Source organism: Wyeomyia smithii, chromosome 3 (genome assembly GCF_029784165.1).
Source record: "Wyeomyia smithii strain HCP4-BCI-WySm-NY-G18 chromosome 3, ASM2978416v1, whole genome shotgun sequence".
NCBI classification, from domain to species: Eukaryota; Metazoa; Arthropoda; class Insecta; order Diptera; family Culicidae; genus Wyeomyia; species Wyeomyia smithii.
Genome location: NC_073696.1, coordinates 177,833,265 through 177,849,982, shown reverse-complemented (window position 1 = coordinate 177,849,982; position 16,718 = coordinate 177,833,265). Strand labels below are relative to the sequence as shown.

Sequence of the window (16,718 nt, the reverse complement as noted above, 5' to 3'; positions counted from 1 at the left end):
CAATTGTTCTATAAAGTTGGCCTTTGCCTTTTTTACAAATAAAAAAGACCATCGTAAAATTATGAGAAACAAACCGAATAGTGGATCAAACTGTGTAGTAAATAACATAGGTACTTCGACGCAAATTGATTTTAAAAGAAAAAAAAAAGAAAATAATTTTCCTGCTGCACTTATAATTAACAGCTTGCGCTGTGCAAATTTCAATCGATTTGGTATTATGTATTGCCATTTAAGTATTTATTTCAACCAAAGGCACTGCAGATGAATTACGTTTGCAAAGATATAGGACCTTCAATTCCGACCAGTGAAGAAATAAATAAAAGTCTTCTTTCTTTTTTTCTTAAACAACAAATAATTGAGGGCACGCGACTTTTCGATAATATTATATGATATAAAAAAATCGTTCAACTTACCTTTTATACAAGTCGACAGAAATAGTATAACTAGTGTTCTGTAATCCATAGTATTCGTTGAAGATTTTTGCTGTAACCGTAAACTAGGATTTTTTCTCCTTTTCGTTAACGAAGTTGATTGAACAGCACAAATGAGCAGTGATTTTTGCACTTATTTGTAATCGATTTTTATAGTACCGATATTATTTCTCGATTTCCATTTACAGTCAATTAACAATAGTAAATGCAGACAAAGATCGGATCATCTCTTATGTATTGATTTTCCGCACCCAATCTTCACTCTAATGTTTACTAATTCAGCACATCACCTTTGAAAAAATTTCGTAAGCGCTACGCTACACAGATTATTGACTCGTGGTCTATACCATCGAACAATGTATATGCCGGCAAAATTTCGAATCACCTACGCCTCTTGTTTGCATTCGTGCTCGGTGATGCAAAAACCTTTCTCGTACACAATGCATGAAAATTTAATCAAGCACAAACGAACGAGTCCGCACGATATTTTCATGTATTGTTAGTTAAGCCAACTGCATTATTGGAAAAAGGATTTCGATGCCTGTTTCATGCAATACCAATTTATAAATGATCCAGATTTTTTTCTATTCCATATCTTAACACACCATTATCACTGTCCTTTCAGTGGATTATATTATATCCCACTGCTCGATTGATCAATTGATGATGGAAACATGCACATAACGTGCCACCTGGTTATAAATACCGCTTTCCATTCGATTTTCATTGCATTGAGGTTACAAAGAGAAAAACTCTGTCGCGACAATTGCAAATATCTGCTGTGGCGTTAATAAGCAATTCATAATTTTAATCTGCATCACTTAGAACACGGGAACCTGGCTGCCGGCAATCCATTGATTGAATACATCAATCTCATCACTTTCCAGCGTGTTTAAACTGTGAGCAACCATGTCAGTGGCGAATGTTGAATGAATCTGAAAATAGGCAAACGAATCGATAGTTGCGCATTAATATATTTATTCACAAATGGGTTTATATTTCAAGATGAATGAATATCGTGCTACTATTATTAACTTATTAGAGAGATTGTTTGAATGCAGGTAACATCATAGAACCGGTTTTATGTCAAATGTTAACCAATGTTTGAAAACCTAATCGACTCTGAGTTTTTAACCTCTTTTGTAACGTAATAATTTCAATTAGAGACTTGAATTTATGTGACTTTTTTCTGTTTTCATAAGCGATATTGAATTCTTATGGAAGAAACAGATTAAATACTAACCAGCTGAAATGTTTTGATATGTTAGAGGGAAAATTACACATCCATGTAACAACTAAACATTTTCGTTTACTGTTTTGCAGTAAATTGGTTGTGGAGATGCTTACCTGAATACAGTAAATTTGTTTGTCTGACAAATCTGTAAAACAACAAATTTCCGAGTTCAATAAACCCCATTTACCATTCTGCCCTTATGAGGTCCCAGGTGGCCATTCATCATTTTACCGAGCCCTCGTTGAACATGGTTAAATAATGAGCTTTTGCCAGGATTTTGAAAAACACTCCAGTCAAACTAACGTGTGCCTCACTATCAGCTCTGCTCGATTTGGGTGTTGCGTAAAAAGAACAGGTTTTGCGGTTGATTATGGATTATGACGATGAAATCGATATTATTCAGATTAACAAAAATGTTTAGTGAGTATGTATTTTCTAGGGTGTCCCAAAAAAAATCGATGTTGAAAAAGTCAAGGTGCTCAGCCCTAAATTGAGAGATAATGTTATTTATAGCATTTTTGTAGAACATTTCGACTTTCTAAAAAATTGTTTTCAGGTTGCCCAAACGTGATTTATGAAAAAATGACTTTTTTCAGCTACAAACCCACTCTTTTGCACTTTTTTCAATTCTGTTCGATTCCTAAATTTTTCCATATATTTTTTTATTTTTGTGGGGTTGTTTTTGAATATTTTGCATGGTTTGGTTCAGTATTTCATTAAGTTTTATGACTCCCAGAGCCTAATAAACATCACAAAAAAAAAATTTTTTCTAATAATTTTCAGATAAAACCCTACAAAACACAAATAAAACAAAAATGTGATCAAGAACTGAAATTTTCATTGCGAAGCGGAATTTACGACGAAAGTTTACATGCAAAAAGATACTTGATATCTTATCGGGGAGCTGAGATATTGGCATTTTTATATGTGATGGAAAACTATGCATTTTAACAATTATGTTGAATAACTGTTTTATTTTGGGAGATAAAAAACAACAATGTTTAGAAAACAAATGCATTTTCAGATGGCTGATAACTTAGTAGAAGGTTTAAAAATTCGGAAAAATTTGTGAAAAAAGTTAGGACGGAAATTGTGTATTTAGTGCCTCCTATTTGAAAACTCAATGGTGCTCGTAATATATAAGAGATAGAAACATGATGTCTTCGGTAAAATTTCTTGTTTTAATATAATCTAAAACTTTGTCGAAGACACCGTGCGTCTATCTTATTTTGATTAAAAAGTAAATTTTTTATCTCACTCATAGGTGGATTGATCACCCATCTTTCTACATTAAAAGATGCATTTTTAAATATCCTGAAACTCCTCCCAACATACCTTATAGCTATAATCATCATTTGAATCACGATTTAGAAAATTATACGCACAAACGGTAAAATAAAATACTGTGCAATGGAGATATTGAGCTTGAGTGGCATTTTTGACAAAATGCATAGTTTTCCATCACATGTAAAAACGCCAATATCTCAGCCAGCGATAAGATATCGAGGATCTTTTTTCACGTAAATTTTCGTCTTGAATCACGCTTTGCAGAAAAAATTTCAGTTCTTGATCAAAAAATTTTTTTATATGTGTTTTGAAGGGTTTTATCTGAAAATTATAAGAAAAATTCACTTTTTTGTGATGTTCAATGAGCTCTGTGAGTCAAATAATTGAATGCGATATAATAAAATAATAAAACTTATTTTCTAGAAATTCCCAGTTGGGTCCTAAAAATATATCGATACATGATATTTGTAGGAAATTTTCCTGGGAAAAACTCTTCTGAAGACCGTAAGACGCTACGATGCTTGTTGAAACAGCTATTTACCCCAAACTGATTGAATGTCTGATGGACGGCTCACAATTGAAATTTTCCAGCAACGCTGCTACAGCATTCTGCTATTGCAAACTTGCTTAAGTGTGAGAAATAATTTCGCGTGGAAATAATTTTAAAAGTGTGATTTTTGCTCATAGTATCTTCGGGGGAGCCTCCAAGATAAATTTAAGCGACATCATTTCTCATCACATGGTTGAATTTGCAACAGCAGCATGCTGCAGCAGTATTGCTAGTAAAATTCAATGGTGAGCCGTCCGTCAGACATTCAATCAGTTTGAGGTGAATAGCTGTTTCTACAAGCATCGTAGCGCCTTACGGTCTTCAGAAGCGTTATTTCCAGGAAAATTTCATACAAATATCATGTATCGATATATTTTTAGGACCCAACTGGAAATTTATATAGAATGAGTTTTGAAAAAAAAAGAAATTTTACCATATAAAATCGTATGTGAACTTTAAAAATCGGGCGCAAATCGGGCGTTTCACCGATCGATCTGAAAAGTTACACAGTTGTTATAGGATCCATAAGGAACACGAAGTGCATGGGAACGAAAAAATAACACCATCGCTTTTTTCCCATATAACCGTGTCCCAGTCCAATGGGCACAGCTGATTGGTGTATCCTAACCAATTGTCAATCTGACAGTGTCTGAAAGTTTGTGACGCGAACATTGGTACATTATCTTTAGGCGGCAGAGTAAATGCTTCGCCAACTCGAGCGTCTGTTCATTAAAAAGGTGCGGCCCAAAACAACGTCTGTTCTTCATGTTAGGGACGGCTGATCAACACCCTGGTGCCAGCGTGGAACTATAAACAATGCTTTCACGATGGCTGTCAGGGGAGACAAAGGGACAACATTGTAGCGCTACTAGGTATGCTGGTATGCTGGAGAGTAGTATAGATGCATATGTATAAAGAGGCTGCCCAAAAATGACGTCAAAACCGTTAACGAGAGTCCCAACGCTCAGATAGGACAGAAGGAGGAGTTCAGACCGGTTATTGGGAAGTTCAGCGAGCACAGGCTTGACTTCGCCGCTTCCAAGAACATACAGGGGGTAGACAAAATGATTGAGACAGGCAAAATTTTGTCAATTTTCAATACGCCAGAGCTTCACGTAGTACCTTCTTCCAGCATAGCCTATCAGAACACCTTGCCAAATAACAAATCAATTACTTTTTGATTGGCAGAAGGCACTTCTCAAATATTAACGACTGCCGGGTCAACCGTGGTGGAAAAGTTGATTCTGACCACTATTTTCTGAAAAATGCATCAAAAAACGACCTGGAGTGACTTCCAGAACAGAAAGCACCGCATCAAAGAGCTGGAGTGTGAGGAAATGAAACAGCTTCATCATTCTCAAAAATCACGCGTTAACTACAACTTAGCGCATCCCGCTCAGGCTTTGTGCTGCAAACAAATGTCTCTTTTTCTATTTTAGGCAGCCGTTCTCCAGTCACCTCGTACACCAGCAGATCATGCATCTTCTTCCACCGCGCACATCCACCGGGTGCGAGGCCTACCACGACGTCGACGACCTCTTTCTAGTTCCCTGTTTTGACGGCTCTCTGGTATTCTGGCTACATGTCCAGCCCACTGAAGCCTGCCACGCTGTATTATCTTCACTATATCAGCATGTTTGTATATCGTCCATGCTGCATGTCCGTAAAGGGCCACCGGGAGGTTCATTGACTTATACTTATCGCTAGTTTTGTGCGAATTTGCAAACTACGGGACCTCAGCTGGTTACGTAGTCCAAAGAAGGCCCTGTTCGCAGCTACAACTCGTCGTTCCTTTTCACGGTTCATATTGTTGTCACATGCACGAGCGTACCAAGATAAACAAATTCATCAACCACTTCAAATCATTCCCCATCAATCTCCACTTCAGCACCTCCGGACGTCTCACTCTCTCAGCCAGGAACCATGTACTTTGTTTTGGCCGAGTTTATGCTAAGTCCCACCCTCGCTGCTTCCTCCTTAAAAGGCCTGAAGGCCTCCTCCACGGCCCTACGGTCAATGTCGTCCTCAAACCCAAGAAGTATGAGAGATTTTGTGATGATCGGACCGTTTCTTTGCACGTTTGCCTTTTTGTACTGCACCTTCAAGGGCGATGTTGAACAGTAGATTAGAGAGCGCATTACCCTGCTTCAGTCCATCTACATCACGAACGCGACTGATGTCTCGTGAACTATCCGCACGCATGGTCTGATGGATCGCATAGTACAGCCGTTCGTTTCTCGTTTTCAGAAGTTCGGCCGGGATACCTTCCATCCCAGCAGCCTTGCCTCCGCCTGTGTTGGTGGCTCCACAGGTTGTTCGTCACTGATAATCCTCATCCTGTTCATCCTTCGCTCCTCCTGCCCCTCACCGTTCAATAGCGCCTGAAAATGCTCCTTCCACCTGGCTGCAACCGTCGGCTTATCCGTAAGCAAGTTTCCGTTCATGTCATTACACATGACCGGCGCAGGACAATTTCTACTTCGGACTCTGTTGACTATTCTATAGAAGCCCCGTGCATCGTTCCTAGAAAAAATTTCCTGTGCGCTGGCGAGCACCTGCTCCTCGTGCTCACGCTTCTTCCGACGGTGGACTCTATTTTCTGCAGCTCTAGCCTCCCTGTATCTCTCTATTCTAACGCGAAGCCGCAGTGAGCATGCGGCTCCTGGCATGGTTCTTCTCGTCCAACACTCTCTGGCACTCGACATCAAACCAGCCGTTAGGCTGTCTTCCACGAGTCGTGCCGACCATCTATCTTGCAGTCGTTTCAATGGTACCGTGAATACTACTACACAGCCCATTTATGTCTTCTTGTCGCTCCTGCTGTTCTGCGCCATCAGCCTTCAACCGCAGTATGTTGAAACGCATCTTTCCTCTGTGCGAGATTTCAGCACGTTCGACAACCGTGCGCGGATCCTACAAACGACGAGATAATGATCAATGTTGTTGTACGCTGCCCCTAACATAAGGACAGCCGCTTACGATAACCCTTTCCAGTCAACATACGACCAAAGTTTCCCGATTGGTAGGGAGTTGTTCGAGAAACTACCTGGGGGACCGTGGAAGGGAAGAGCCGGCTAATTCAGGGATCTAGCCGTATCTTGATCACTATTTCGCACTATCTCCGATTGCGCGTATTGCGCCAATTCTGCCGATCTGGCAGTATAATATCACACGCGCCGAATATGTGAAGCCGTGCTGACTTTCGGTGGATAAAATACTACAACAAGTTTTAACTTAGAAAACGAAATATAGTTCCGACTATTTTATTAGGCACAATGAAAAAAGTGAACTGGTTTCGTGTAAGGTTTATTCGCTACTGACTATTTCTTGCTATACTGGACGATAGTAAGTCTTAGTGGTGAGTTCAATAAGCCGATCGTACCCGAATTCTACCTACGATAACGATCGGGATCAAGTGAAATAGTGATAAGGCTATACGGGGGTGTAAGTGGGAGATAAAACTTATCGTGTTTGTGGATCACGTGTGGTTGCCAGTATGATGGCCCCAACATACCGCCCGCCTTGGAATCTGATGGATTCCAACTAAAACCTATCTATCTACTTAGCCTTCTATTTCTAATTTACAGTATATAATTGTTCATAGTATGCTATCCATTATTTAAAGTATTAGTCAGAAGGGTATATTTCTATCGTTGGTTGTTTGTGTCTCTGGTTGCCGAAGTACTCGGTGATTGGAGATTACATTAGACTGCAGCATGCGGGGTCGCCTGCATCTATGCCGTTGCATACGGCATCGGTTGATCAGGAACATTTTCGGATAGCAGTGACTGTTGCTGGGTATCCCCTGAACTCCTGCGGTTATTACGATGTTGTTGTTTGGGTTGTACTACGATAAACTACGATGAACTACGATGAACTACTATGAACTACGATACTGATCTGAGTGCACCTGGGCTGCACGTAGTTGTCTTAGAATGGATCCCTGTTCCACGGTTGCATGCTGGTTGAACGATTCTACAAAAGATAGTGTGCTTTTTACATTGAATTTATGAATTGTTACAGAACTCGCCTGGAGTGGAGGCCCCCTGGCCTCCACAGGCGCCTAAGCACCGATAATATCGACAGGTATGTCGACCGAAAGTGGATGAATTACTCATGCTGCCTCGTTGTCTTTTCTATGCTGCGATCGTGCTGTTGAAAGGTGCCAGTGAGGTTGGCCAAACCGATACCGCCGACCGATCGTGCAGACCGTAGCTGCCAAGCAATGGGCCCATTGCTTGGTGAAGTTGCTAAATGGATGACGCAGCTCTACGATGAATGCATGATATTTTGTGATGAGACTATGGTGGGATGCTCGAAAAACGAAAACATGCTCTTTTCCTGACTAGGACCATGCACCTAAACCGTGGACATGCAGTAACTGAAGACCAAAACCAAGTGATTGACGAAAGGAATCTATGATGAGCTAGACGACTCCGATGAGCGTTTCCGAATTGCGTCCTGAAAGGGGACGCACACGATGATGACTATGGGGGATAAAACATTCCTTAGGCATTTTTGAAATTCATTATAAACAAATAACTTAACTGGACTGCGGGAGCGCTCTGTTTAGAGGCCCCCGCGGCGCCGAAGCACCTCGTTGGAAGTGAATAAATTCTCTCCTTGAGAATATTGACTGTTGTCTAGAATAGGCATCACGCAGATTTTTGCTATGCCCCTAGTGAACAGCCCGTCCTTGGTTCGGACTGTCACGACACGGACATTGCCATCGGTGCCGTAGAAAACCTTCGCTACGCGACCTAATCGCCATTTCTGAGGAGGAAGATTGTCCTCTTTGACAATCACCATCGTACCAATTTGTATGTTGTCTCGCTTCTTGGTCCATTTAGTTCTACCTTGCAGATTAGACAGATACTCCGTTTTCGACCTTTTCCAAAGTCGCTGCACGTATACCTGACTTCGTTGCCAACTTGACAGCCGATTTTCCGGAATGTCTATTAGATTAGGTTCCGGTATAGCTGTTAGTGGTCTACCGACCAAAAAATGCCCTGGTGTAAGTGCGGTGTAGTCGTGTGGGTCGTTACTAAGTGGAGTTAATGGTCGCGATTTTAAAATAGCTGCTACTTGGTGAATAGTGGTGTTAAGCTCGTCGTACGTTAGCGGATTGATGCCGATCGTTCGTCGAAAATGACCTTTGAAAGATTTTGCCGCCGCCTCCCACAACCCACCAAAGTTGGGGGAGCGAGCCGGTATAAACTTGAATTCGATATCATCATCTTTTGCTGCTGCTATCACTTCATATTGAAATTGTTGATCATTAAGTTGTTGACGGAGCTATTTGAGCTCGCGGTCCGCTCCAACAAAATTAGTAGCGTTGTCGCACATCACCAGAGATGGTTTGCCCCTGATCGCCACAAATCTCCGAAATGCTGCCAAAAATGTCTGAGTGGATAAATCTGCTACTAACTCTATATGAATAGCCTTGCTCGTACTTACGAGACAGACAAAAATTGCAATGAAGCATTTAACAGGAACGCTGCGCCGAACTGGATACCGCATGTAAAATGGACCGCACAGATCTACCCCAACGTTCAAGAAAACAGCTGCCGGTGTGACACGAACGGATGGTAAATCTGCCATTATTTGTTCATGCAGTTTGGGTTTGGCTCGAAAGCATTGCACACACTCGTGAATTACTTTGCGTGCGATGTCGCGAGCTCGAGTAGGCCAGAACTTCTCTCGGACAGAGGCTATAAGCAATTGCTGGCCAGCGTGGAAAAGTTTGCGATGATAATGGTCAAAAATTATTCTGGTGAGTACATGCTTATGGTGTAGAATCATAGGATGCTTCCGAGTGTCCGAAATCGGAGCATTGGCAAGTCGCCCTCCAATACGCAATATACCTTCTATCAATTGTGGATCATGTGCGAGAAGAACGGATGATGATCGAACTTGTCGACCTTTGGAGAGATCTGAAATTTCTTCCGGAAAGCTTTCCTGCTGTGCCAATCGAACTAAAATCGTTATTGCGTCGTTACATTCTGCAATCGATAATGGTCCGCTCCGTCTGCTTGCCCGATTGCAGCGCTTAGCGTTATACGCGAACCGACTACTCCACGCAGTTAGATGAACCAGATTGTGAAAAGACGATCGTAGAGAGAACAATTCATTTGTGGGTCTCATGCACGCTGTTAACGATATCACCGATTTTACTTCAAGGATCGTAGCATCTACATCTGGTAACATATCTGACCCTTTTGGCCAAGCAGACCGATCGTAAGAAAGCCATTTCGGACCTTCAAACCATAGCGGTAGATACAGAAGCTGAGCGGGTGTCATTCCCCGTGAAATGATGTCTGCTGGGTTTTCTGCCCCAGAGACGTGATTCCAAATACCGTTTTTAGTTATGTGCTGAATCTCCGAGACTCGATTTGCTACGAAGATTTGCCATCGAGACGGGAGTGAGGCGAGCCAACATTTCACTATCATGGAGTCCGTCCAAAAATATGACGTGATCGGTGATTGAATGCTGTTACAAATCTTCTCGTATAGGTGACTCAAAATTAGAGCTGACGACAATTCCAGTCTCGGAATGGATTGCTTCTTCTTTTTTCGGCTTAAGTCTTCTAGCGGAGCAACCTTTGATTTTGACGTGACGAGGCGAGTCGTTATTGTTCCGTCAACCGATGTGCTTCTGAGATAGATACATGCACCATAAGCGGCTTCCGATGCATCACAAAAGCCATGAATTTCCAACTCCGTCTTCGTAAGGCTATTTCCGGTCCAACGAGGTATGGAGAAGGAATCGAGCGTCATCAAATTTCTGCGGTATTCTAGCCAGTAATTCTGTAAGTCTTCGCTCAACGGGTCGTCCCAATCAGTTTTTTGTTTCCAAAGTTGCTGCAAGAATATTTTGGCCTGCGCGACGACTGGACCAATCAGACCAAGAGGGTCAAACAGCCGGGCAGCGTCAGCCAAAACTATTCGTTTTGTGATTGAGGGGTTGCTGTTCCAGTTGGGAGAACGAAACAGGAAACTATCAGACCTCGGTTCCCAGAGCAATCCCAAGGTTTTTACGTGAGAGCTGGACAAATCTAGCTCCAGCATGATTCGTTCGTCAAGCAAATGATTTGGAAGCTCGGCCAACAACCCACGTTCATTAGAAGCCCACTTCCGCAAGCTGAATCCTCTTGAGTCTGTCAATTCTCTCATTTCGCGAATCAAGAGTTTGCCGTCTTCAATACTGTCTGCGCCGGTCAACATGTCGTCGACGTAAAAGTCCTCTTTTAATGCCTTCGCCGCTCGCTGATGCGTAGCTGCTCCTTCACTGCCCAACTGCGCCAAACATCTAGTTGCTAAGTACGGTGCGGAAGCGGTTCCATAAGTGACCGTAGTTAGCTCGTACGTCCCAATCGGCTCATCGGGGGTATTGCGCCACAAAATGCGTTGCAAGTGTTGATCGTGTGGGTGTACCTTCACCATGCGGTACTTTTTTTCCACATCTGCTACTACAGCGATTCGGTGAAAGCGAAAACGAATGGAAATTGAAAGCAAATCCTCCTGCACTACTGGCCCAACCATCAGTGCGTCATTCAATGGAATACCAGTAGAGGTTTTGCAGGAGGCATTAAAAACGGCCCTCAACTTGGTTGTGAAACTATCGGGTTTGATAACCGCGTGGTGCGGCAGATAATATGCTGGGGAGGGTTCGGCTTCCTCTGAGGCAGGTCTCATGTGTCCCAGCTTCAAATATTCGTCAATGAAGTCCTTATACTGAGCCTTCCATTCTGGCTTTAACTCGAATCGTTTCTCTAGCCCTAGGAAACGCTTCAGTGCTATTGATTTGGATTCTCCAAGCTGCTTCAGGAGATAGTCCTTTTTTGGAAGGGTCACCACATATTTCCCATCTTCATCCCGTGTTGTTGCTCGGGCAAATAAATCTTCGCACGCCGATTCCTCCGGAGAGTACGTGCTTTTGCTGTGACAGGACTCAAGTTCCCAGAATCGTGCTAATAAGTCGCGAATGTCGGCCGTAGCGCACGAATGAGAATGGGTCTTAGCACCGCTAACTGGCCTACCAGGAACTCGTCCAGAAACTACCCAGCCAAACACGGTTTGCTGCAGTGTGGGTCCATCTTCCGACAACTTCATCCTTCCGTCGACTAGCAAATCGTAATATAGTTCTGCACCGATGATCATGTCGATTGGACCAGGCTTATTGAAGCAAGGATCCGCGAGCGTAACATCATTTGGAATGGCCAACTGCTGTATGTTGACAGGTTGTATCGGGAGTACAGAAGTAAGTTTCGACAGTACATGCAGGCGAACAGTTTCGTTGTACGTAGAAATGCTCACCGATCTTGGCGCAATTACAGCTTCTACTACTTTCGTCGATTTGACCACTGAACCTCCTATTCCGGCTACGGATAAGTAACTGGCTGCCTCTGCCAGCTTAAGTTTTTGGTATAGGCTCGTGGTTATGAAACAGTACTCCGAACAAGAGTCCAAAAATGCTCGAGCAAATTGAACATTGCCATAAGAATCTAAAACACGCACTACAGCGGTTGATAACAAAACTTGACGTGATGGCGTGTAAATATTTACGGATAAAGCATTGCTGTAATCTACGGGTGTACGCTTTGCAATATGTGGTGGGTGGTTGGTGCATTGCATGTTTGTGTGTGCGATTGGGAGTGAATTCGTGAAGGGTGTGGATGTGGTCTGGTGCTGTGTCTGCATGTGTGAAGTGTTCGCGGTTGGCGGTCTGCTCTGCGCGTTAGAGACGTTCGAATTGCTCATCGACGATGACGTTGTCATTGCTCCACCGTTTGTTGGTCCATTGTGTAGAAGCGTGTGATGTTTCTACTTGCAGTGGTTACAGAAACCCTTTGTGCAGAACCGAACCAAGTGCGATGGAGACAAACAATTTAAACATAAACCGCAACGCTTCACCTTCTCGTACCGTTCCGCAACCTTCAATTTCAGGAACCGTTGACATTTAAATGCTGAGTGCATACCATCTCCACAAAATGGACAACGACCATTAGATTGCACTGATGTTTGAGTGTGGCTAACCGTATGTTCGGATCGTCTAATCTCAAATTGGGATTTTGTCGGTGCAATAGATTGCAGGACGCTACACTGGTTTCGCAAAAACTCGATCAGTTCATCGTAAGTGGGAACCTCCTTCGAACTATGATGAGACTCCCAATGTCGTAAGGTTGCTGAGTCTAGCCGACAGCAAATCATATATACGAGTATCGTACCCCAGTTCGATGTATCTTCGCCAATCTTATTCAGCATTTGTAAGTTTCGATCGTACTCACTAATGAGATGACTCAGAGCATCGTAGCTCTCTCTTTTAATCGGCTCCTCAGCAAATAAAGCATCTAAATGGGCTTTAACGATAAGCTTTTTGTTCTCGAAGCGTTTCTGAAGGAGATCCCAAGCAATTTGATAATTCGCAGCTGATATCTCAATTGTTCCGATTTCTTGAAGAGCTTCACCCACAAGAGACGAGCGAAGATATGTAAATTTATCTATGTCGGTCAGCTGATCGTTGCGATGTATGAGACTCTGAAACATATCCCGAAACGTGACCCACTCACGAATTCGGCCACCAAACGTAGGCAGTTTAATTTCTAGCAGCTTCACCTTCGACGAGGCACCTTGCACAGCCGGTGCTAATGCGGGAGGTTGTTGAATGAGTGTCTCTCCCACCGGTTTAGCTACAAGAAGTTGCAATGCCGATTTTAATTCGGCTGCCTGTATGATGGCAACACTTTCCGCATCCCGCTTTTCAGCGAGCATGGTAAGTCGAGCTTGAAGACTCTCTGGAGCTTCTTTTGAGTCAGCGCTATCTCTCTCATCCCCTTCTTCCAGCAGAATGTCCATCTTGCGTCGAACGGAATATAGTTTCTTCATGGCAGCTTCCAACATCTCCAACCTGGTTTCTATCTGAGACTCATGCTTCTCTCGTTTGAATTTCTGAATGAACTGCTTCACACCATCGAATGTACTCCGAATCTGCTGTTGCTGCGACTTGAGATCCTTCAGGTCACCAGACATTATTATTTTTAATCACTCTCGAACCACTTTATTATCCAATTATTTTAATTGATTTTCAACCACTTTTCACTGCAGTCAATGTTTATAAATTCTACGAATTTTGATTAAATTTATATCTTAAAGATCACTTTCTTTCACCTTGACAACGTCGCGGTTTCTTACGTCCGCGTTTGACAGAGACAGACCAAATCGGAAAATTGACCCAGCGAGGGGAACCAACCAAGCGAAACACAATCACGGAGAATCAGCGGAAACCAAGACCAATCGTCAATCGAACTCAGGGACCCATATATCGCATGCAATCAAAGATATATATCAACCATTTTTATTCTTATATTTAATAATCAATCATGCACCACATGCTTTTCATGCAAAGTACTTTCCCGTTTATTCTCCAAATTTCGTGAATTTCGTCGGGATCCGATCGTTAAGCGCCGCCGCCGTAGAAATTATGATGAAATCTGCTCCAACGTGCCGCGAATTTCCGGCTGACTACCGGGACTTCCACGTGCTGACGCTATCAATCGCGATGGCGACCAATTCCATAATGGCGGGTCCAACCGCTGAAGCCACTCTTTCCACGATGGCGAATGTTCACTTTTACTACTGTTGTTCTATTGTTCACTATAGTTCACTGTACCAACACGTGGCACACCTTCCAACGGTCCTCCGGTCCACACAATCCGGCTCGAAGGACCAAAAAATTTTCGAGAAACTACCTGGGGGACCGTGGAAGGGAAGAGCCGGCTAATTCAGGGATCTAGCCGTATCTTGATCACTATTTCGCACTATCTCCGATTGCGCGTATTGCGCCAATTCTGCCGATCTGGCAGTATAATATCATACGCGCCAAATATGTGAAACCGTGCTGACTTTCGGTGGATAAAATACTACAACAAGTTTTAACTTAGAAAACGAAATATAGTTCCGACTATTTTATTAGGCACAATGATAAAAAGTGAACTGGTTTCGTGTAAGGTTTATTCGCTACTGACTATTTCTTGCTATACTGGACGATAGTAAGTCTTAGTGGTGAGTTCAATAAGCCGATCGTACCCGAATTCTACCTACGATAACGATCGGGATCAAGTGAAATAGTGATAAGGCTATACGGGGGTGTAAGTGGGAGATAAAACTTATCGTGTTTGTGGATCACGTGTGGTTGCCAGTATGATGGCCCCAACAGGAGTAATATACCCAATATACAGGAAGGGCAACAAGTTGGAATGTGAGAGCTAGCAATCGATCACGATTCTACAAAATTGTCTCCCAGACCATCTTTCACTGTCTCTCCTCAATAAACAATCATCAGACCCTCTGAAAGTGGTGCTAACAACAAGTAACTGCTGACAACGACACCAGCAGAGAAATTCATTGACGCCTTATGGCAGTAAGTCGTGCCTACTTTGGACTCTGAAGAACGCTCCGTTCGAATAAAATCTACTGTCGCACGAAGTAGACCATCTACAAAACACTGATCAGATGCGGGGCCTCCGAATTGACCGAATTGAATGGAAAGGACTTTTTTGAACGGCAAGGGACACTTCGGCCTGGAACTGATTGGTAAGGTAAGTAAGAAGGTTAATACGTTCGAAGACCGAGTATCTGCTAGCAGGAAGAACCGAATGAACCGAGAAAAAACGACGCGCATATTCATTTGCGCAGCAGTCGACGAAAATGAATTCGAGGTGGTAAACGAATTTGTGTGCCTCGAATCATTGGTAATGTCAGACAACAACTGCAGAAGAGAAATCCGCAGACGTATTGTAACTGGTAGCCGTGCCTACTGCGGACTTCATAATACCTTGAGGTAAACGTTGCTCTTGTTCCGAAAGAAGTTCCTACGGGCATGAAACATGGACAATACTCGATAAAGAACTTTCAAGTGCTGGCCGTTTTCGAACGACGCATGCTTAGGACTATCTTCGGCGTATGTGAGAATGGTATGAAGACGAACGATGAATCACGAGCTGGAGCAGCTCTACGGTGAACCCAGTATTCAGAAACTCGCTGAAATTGGAAGGGTACAATGCAATGGGCGAAATATGTTGTGAGAATGCCGGACACCAATCCCTCAAAAATGGTGTTCTTTTTAGATTCGGCCAGTATGAGCCGTAGAGGCGCGCAGCGAGTTAGGTAGTTTATCAAAATGGAGAATGATCTTGCAAGTGTTGAACGCTCAAAAAACTGGAGACATGCTGCCGTGGACAGAGTGCACTGGCGTAACATTGTGACGCAGGTATAACCCTAAGGGATGTGTCACCAGGAGATTAAAACAGTAGCGAGGTCAAAGTCTAAATCAAGTGTTAAAAAGTTTATATTTCCAAATGTCCATAATTTGATTGGTTGATTTTAAATTATATGGATTCTATTATAAAGGTATAACTCATAGACAATTCCATAAAATTCTGATTTCTTATTTCAACTTCCGACAAGAGGGTGTGTGTACGCTTGAAATTGTAAGACCAACACTTGCGTGCATTACAATAAAATTGCTTTACCAGTTGAAACAGAATTTTGCTTTGCCAATTTGACAAAAAACCGCGAAAAAGAAACCAAAAATTTTCCATCATAAATTCCAGATAAAATTATTCATAATTTAAGTTTATTCTAAGCTACATACCTATGTGAATGATATTCTCATTTCGGTTTTCATGATTTTCTTATAAAATATTTATTCCATCGCGGACTGATACTGCGTTACAAATGATAAACGGTAACACAATGACGCGCATCCCTACATATAAAATGCATCCCTTAAATCTGCCTGTGGGTTCATTTGTCAAGCGAGCGGAGAAATTTTACTGGTTTTGTGTCGTGGTTGAAAAACATGTGAATGAAAAAATCACGGTGAAGTGGGGAGAGGTACGTGACTTTCACTTTATCAAGCAAAATATGACGAAATTTACCATCTCACCGGCATCGTAATTTTTGCTAAAGCTCCTCCAACTGTGGAATACTGCCTATACTTGCTACTCGGATCTTTCGGGATATGGAATTATAACAAGCATGGAAAGGACTTGCGATTATGTGCAGCAGATCCTGACAAGTTCCGTGACTACCAATCATAAAACCGGTATTGTCTGTGCGGAAGTGAAAAGGGGTGCATTTAATTTGCATGTGATTTCATTCCCCATGAAAGCATATCGTGAGAAAACTCAAAATACGATATACGATCTTGACAAGT

The 16,718-nt window shown here is 42.5% G+C and overlaps 3 protein-coding genes across 4 annotated transcripts in view; all 3 read right to left on the bottom strand.

Annotated features, from left to right (window-relative positions):
- Window positions 1–16,718, bottom strand: part of LOC129726657 (uncharacterized) — a 279,894-nt gene that overhangs the window by 229,469 nt on the left and 33,707 nt on the right. For both annotated transcript variants that reach the window (XM_055683609.1, XM_055683610.1), the window contains exon 2: window positions 414–1,366. In XM_055683609.1, coding sequence (XP_055539584.1) covers window positions 414–462 — 49 coding nt within the window. In that variant the 5' untranslated portion in view covers window positions 463–1,366. The remainder of the gene's footprint in view (window positions 1–413; window positions 1,367–16,718) is intronic.
- Window positions 8,072–12,280, bottom strand: LOC129728879 (uncharacterized). Its single transcript, XM_055687349.1, has 2 exons — window positions 9,367–12,280; window positions 8,072–8,757 (listed from the first exon to the last, which is right to left on the bottom strand). Exons 1-2 carry the CDS (start codon window positions 12,278–12,280, stop codon window positions 8,072–8,074), a joined length of 3,600 nt encoding a protein of 1,199 aa, XP_055543324.1.
- On the bottom strand, window positions 12,326–13,531 carry LOC129728878 (uncharacterized). The gene has a single exon (XM_055687348.1). The coding sequence runs from the start codon at window positions 13,529–13,531 to the stop codon at window positions 12,326–12,328; it is 1,206 nt and encodes a 401-aa protein (XP_055543323.1).

Excerpts from the sequence above, each read along its gene's own strand:
- LOC129728878 (XM_055687348.1), bottom strand. The coding sequence starts at position 13,531 with ATGTCTGGTGACCTGAAGGATCTCAAGTCGCAGCAACAGCAGATTCGG.
- LOC129728879 (XM_055687349.1), bottom strand. The coding sequence starts at position 12,280 with ATGACAACGTCATCGTCGATGAGCAATTCGAACGTCTCTAACGCGCAG. Across the intron at positions 8,758-9,366 it reads TGATCCACAATTGATAGAAG|TGATAGCAGCAGCAAAAGAT; the intron begins GTATATTGCGTA and ends TTCAATATGAAG.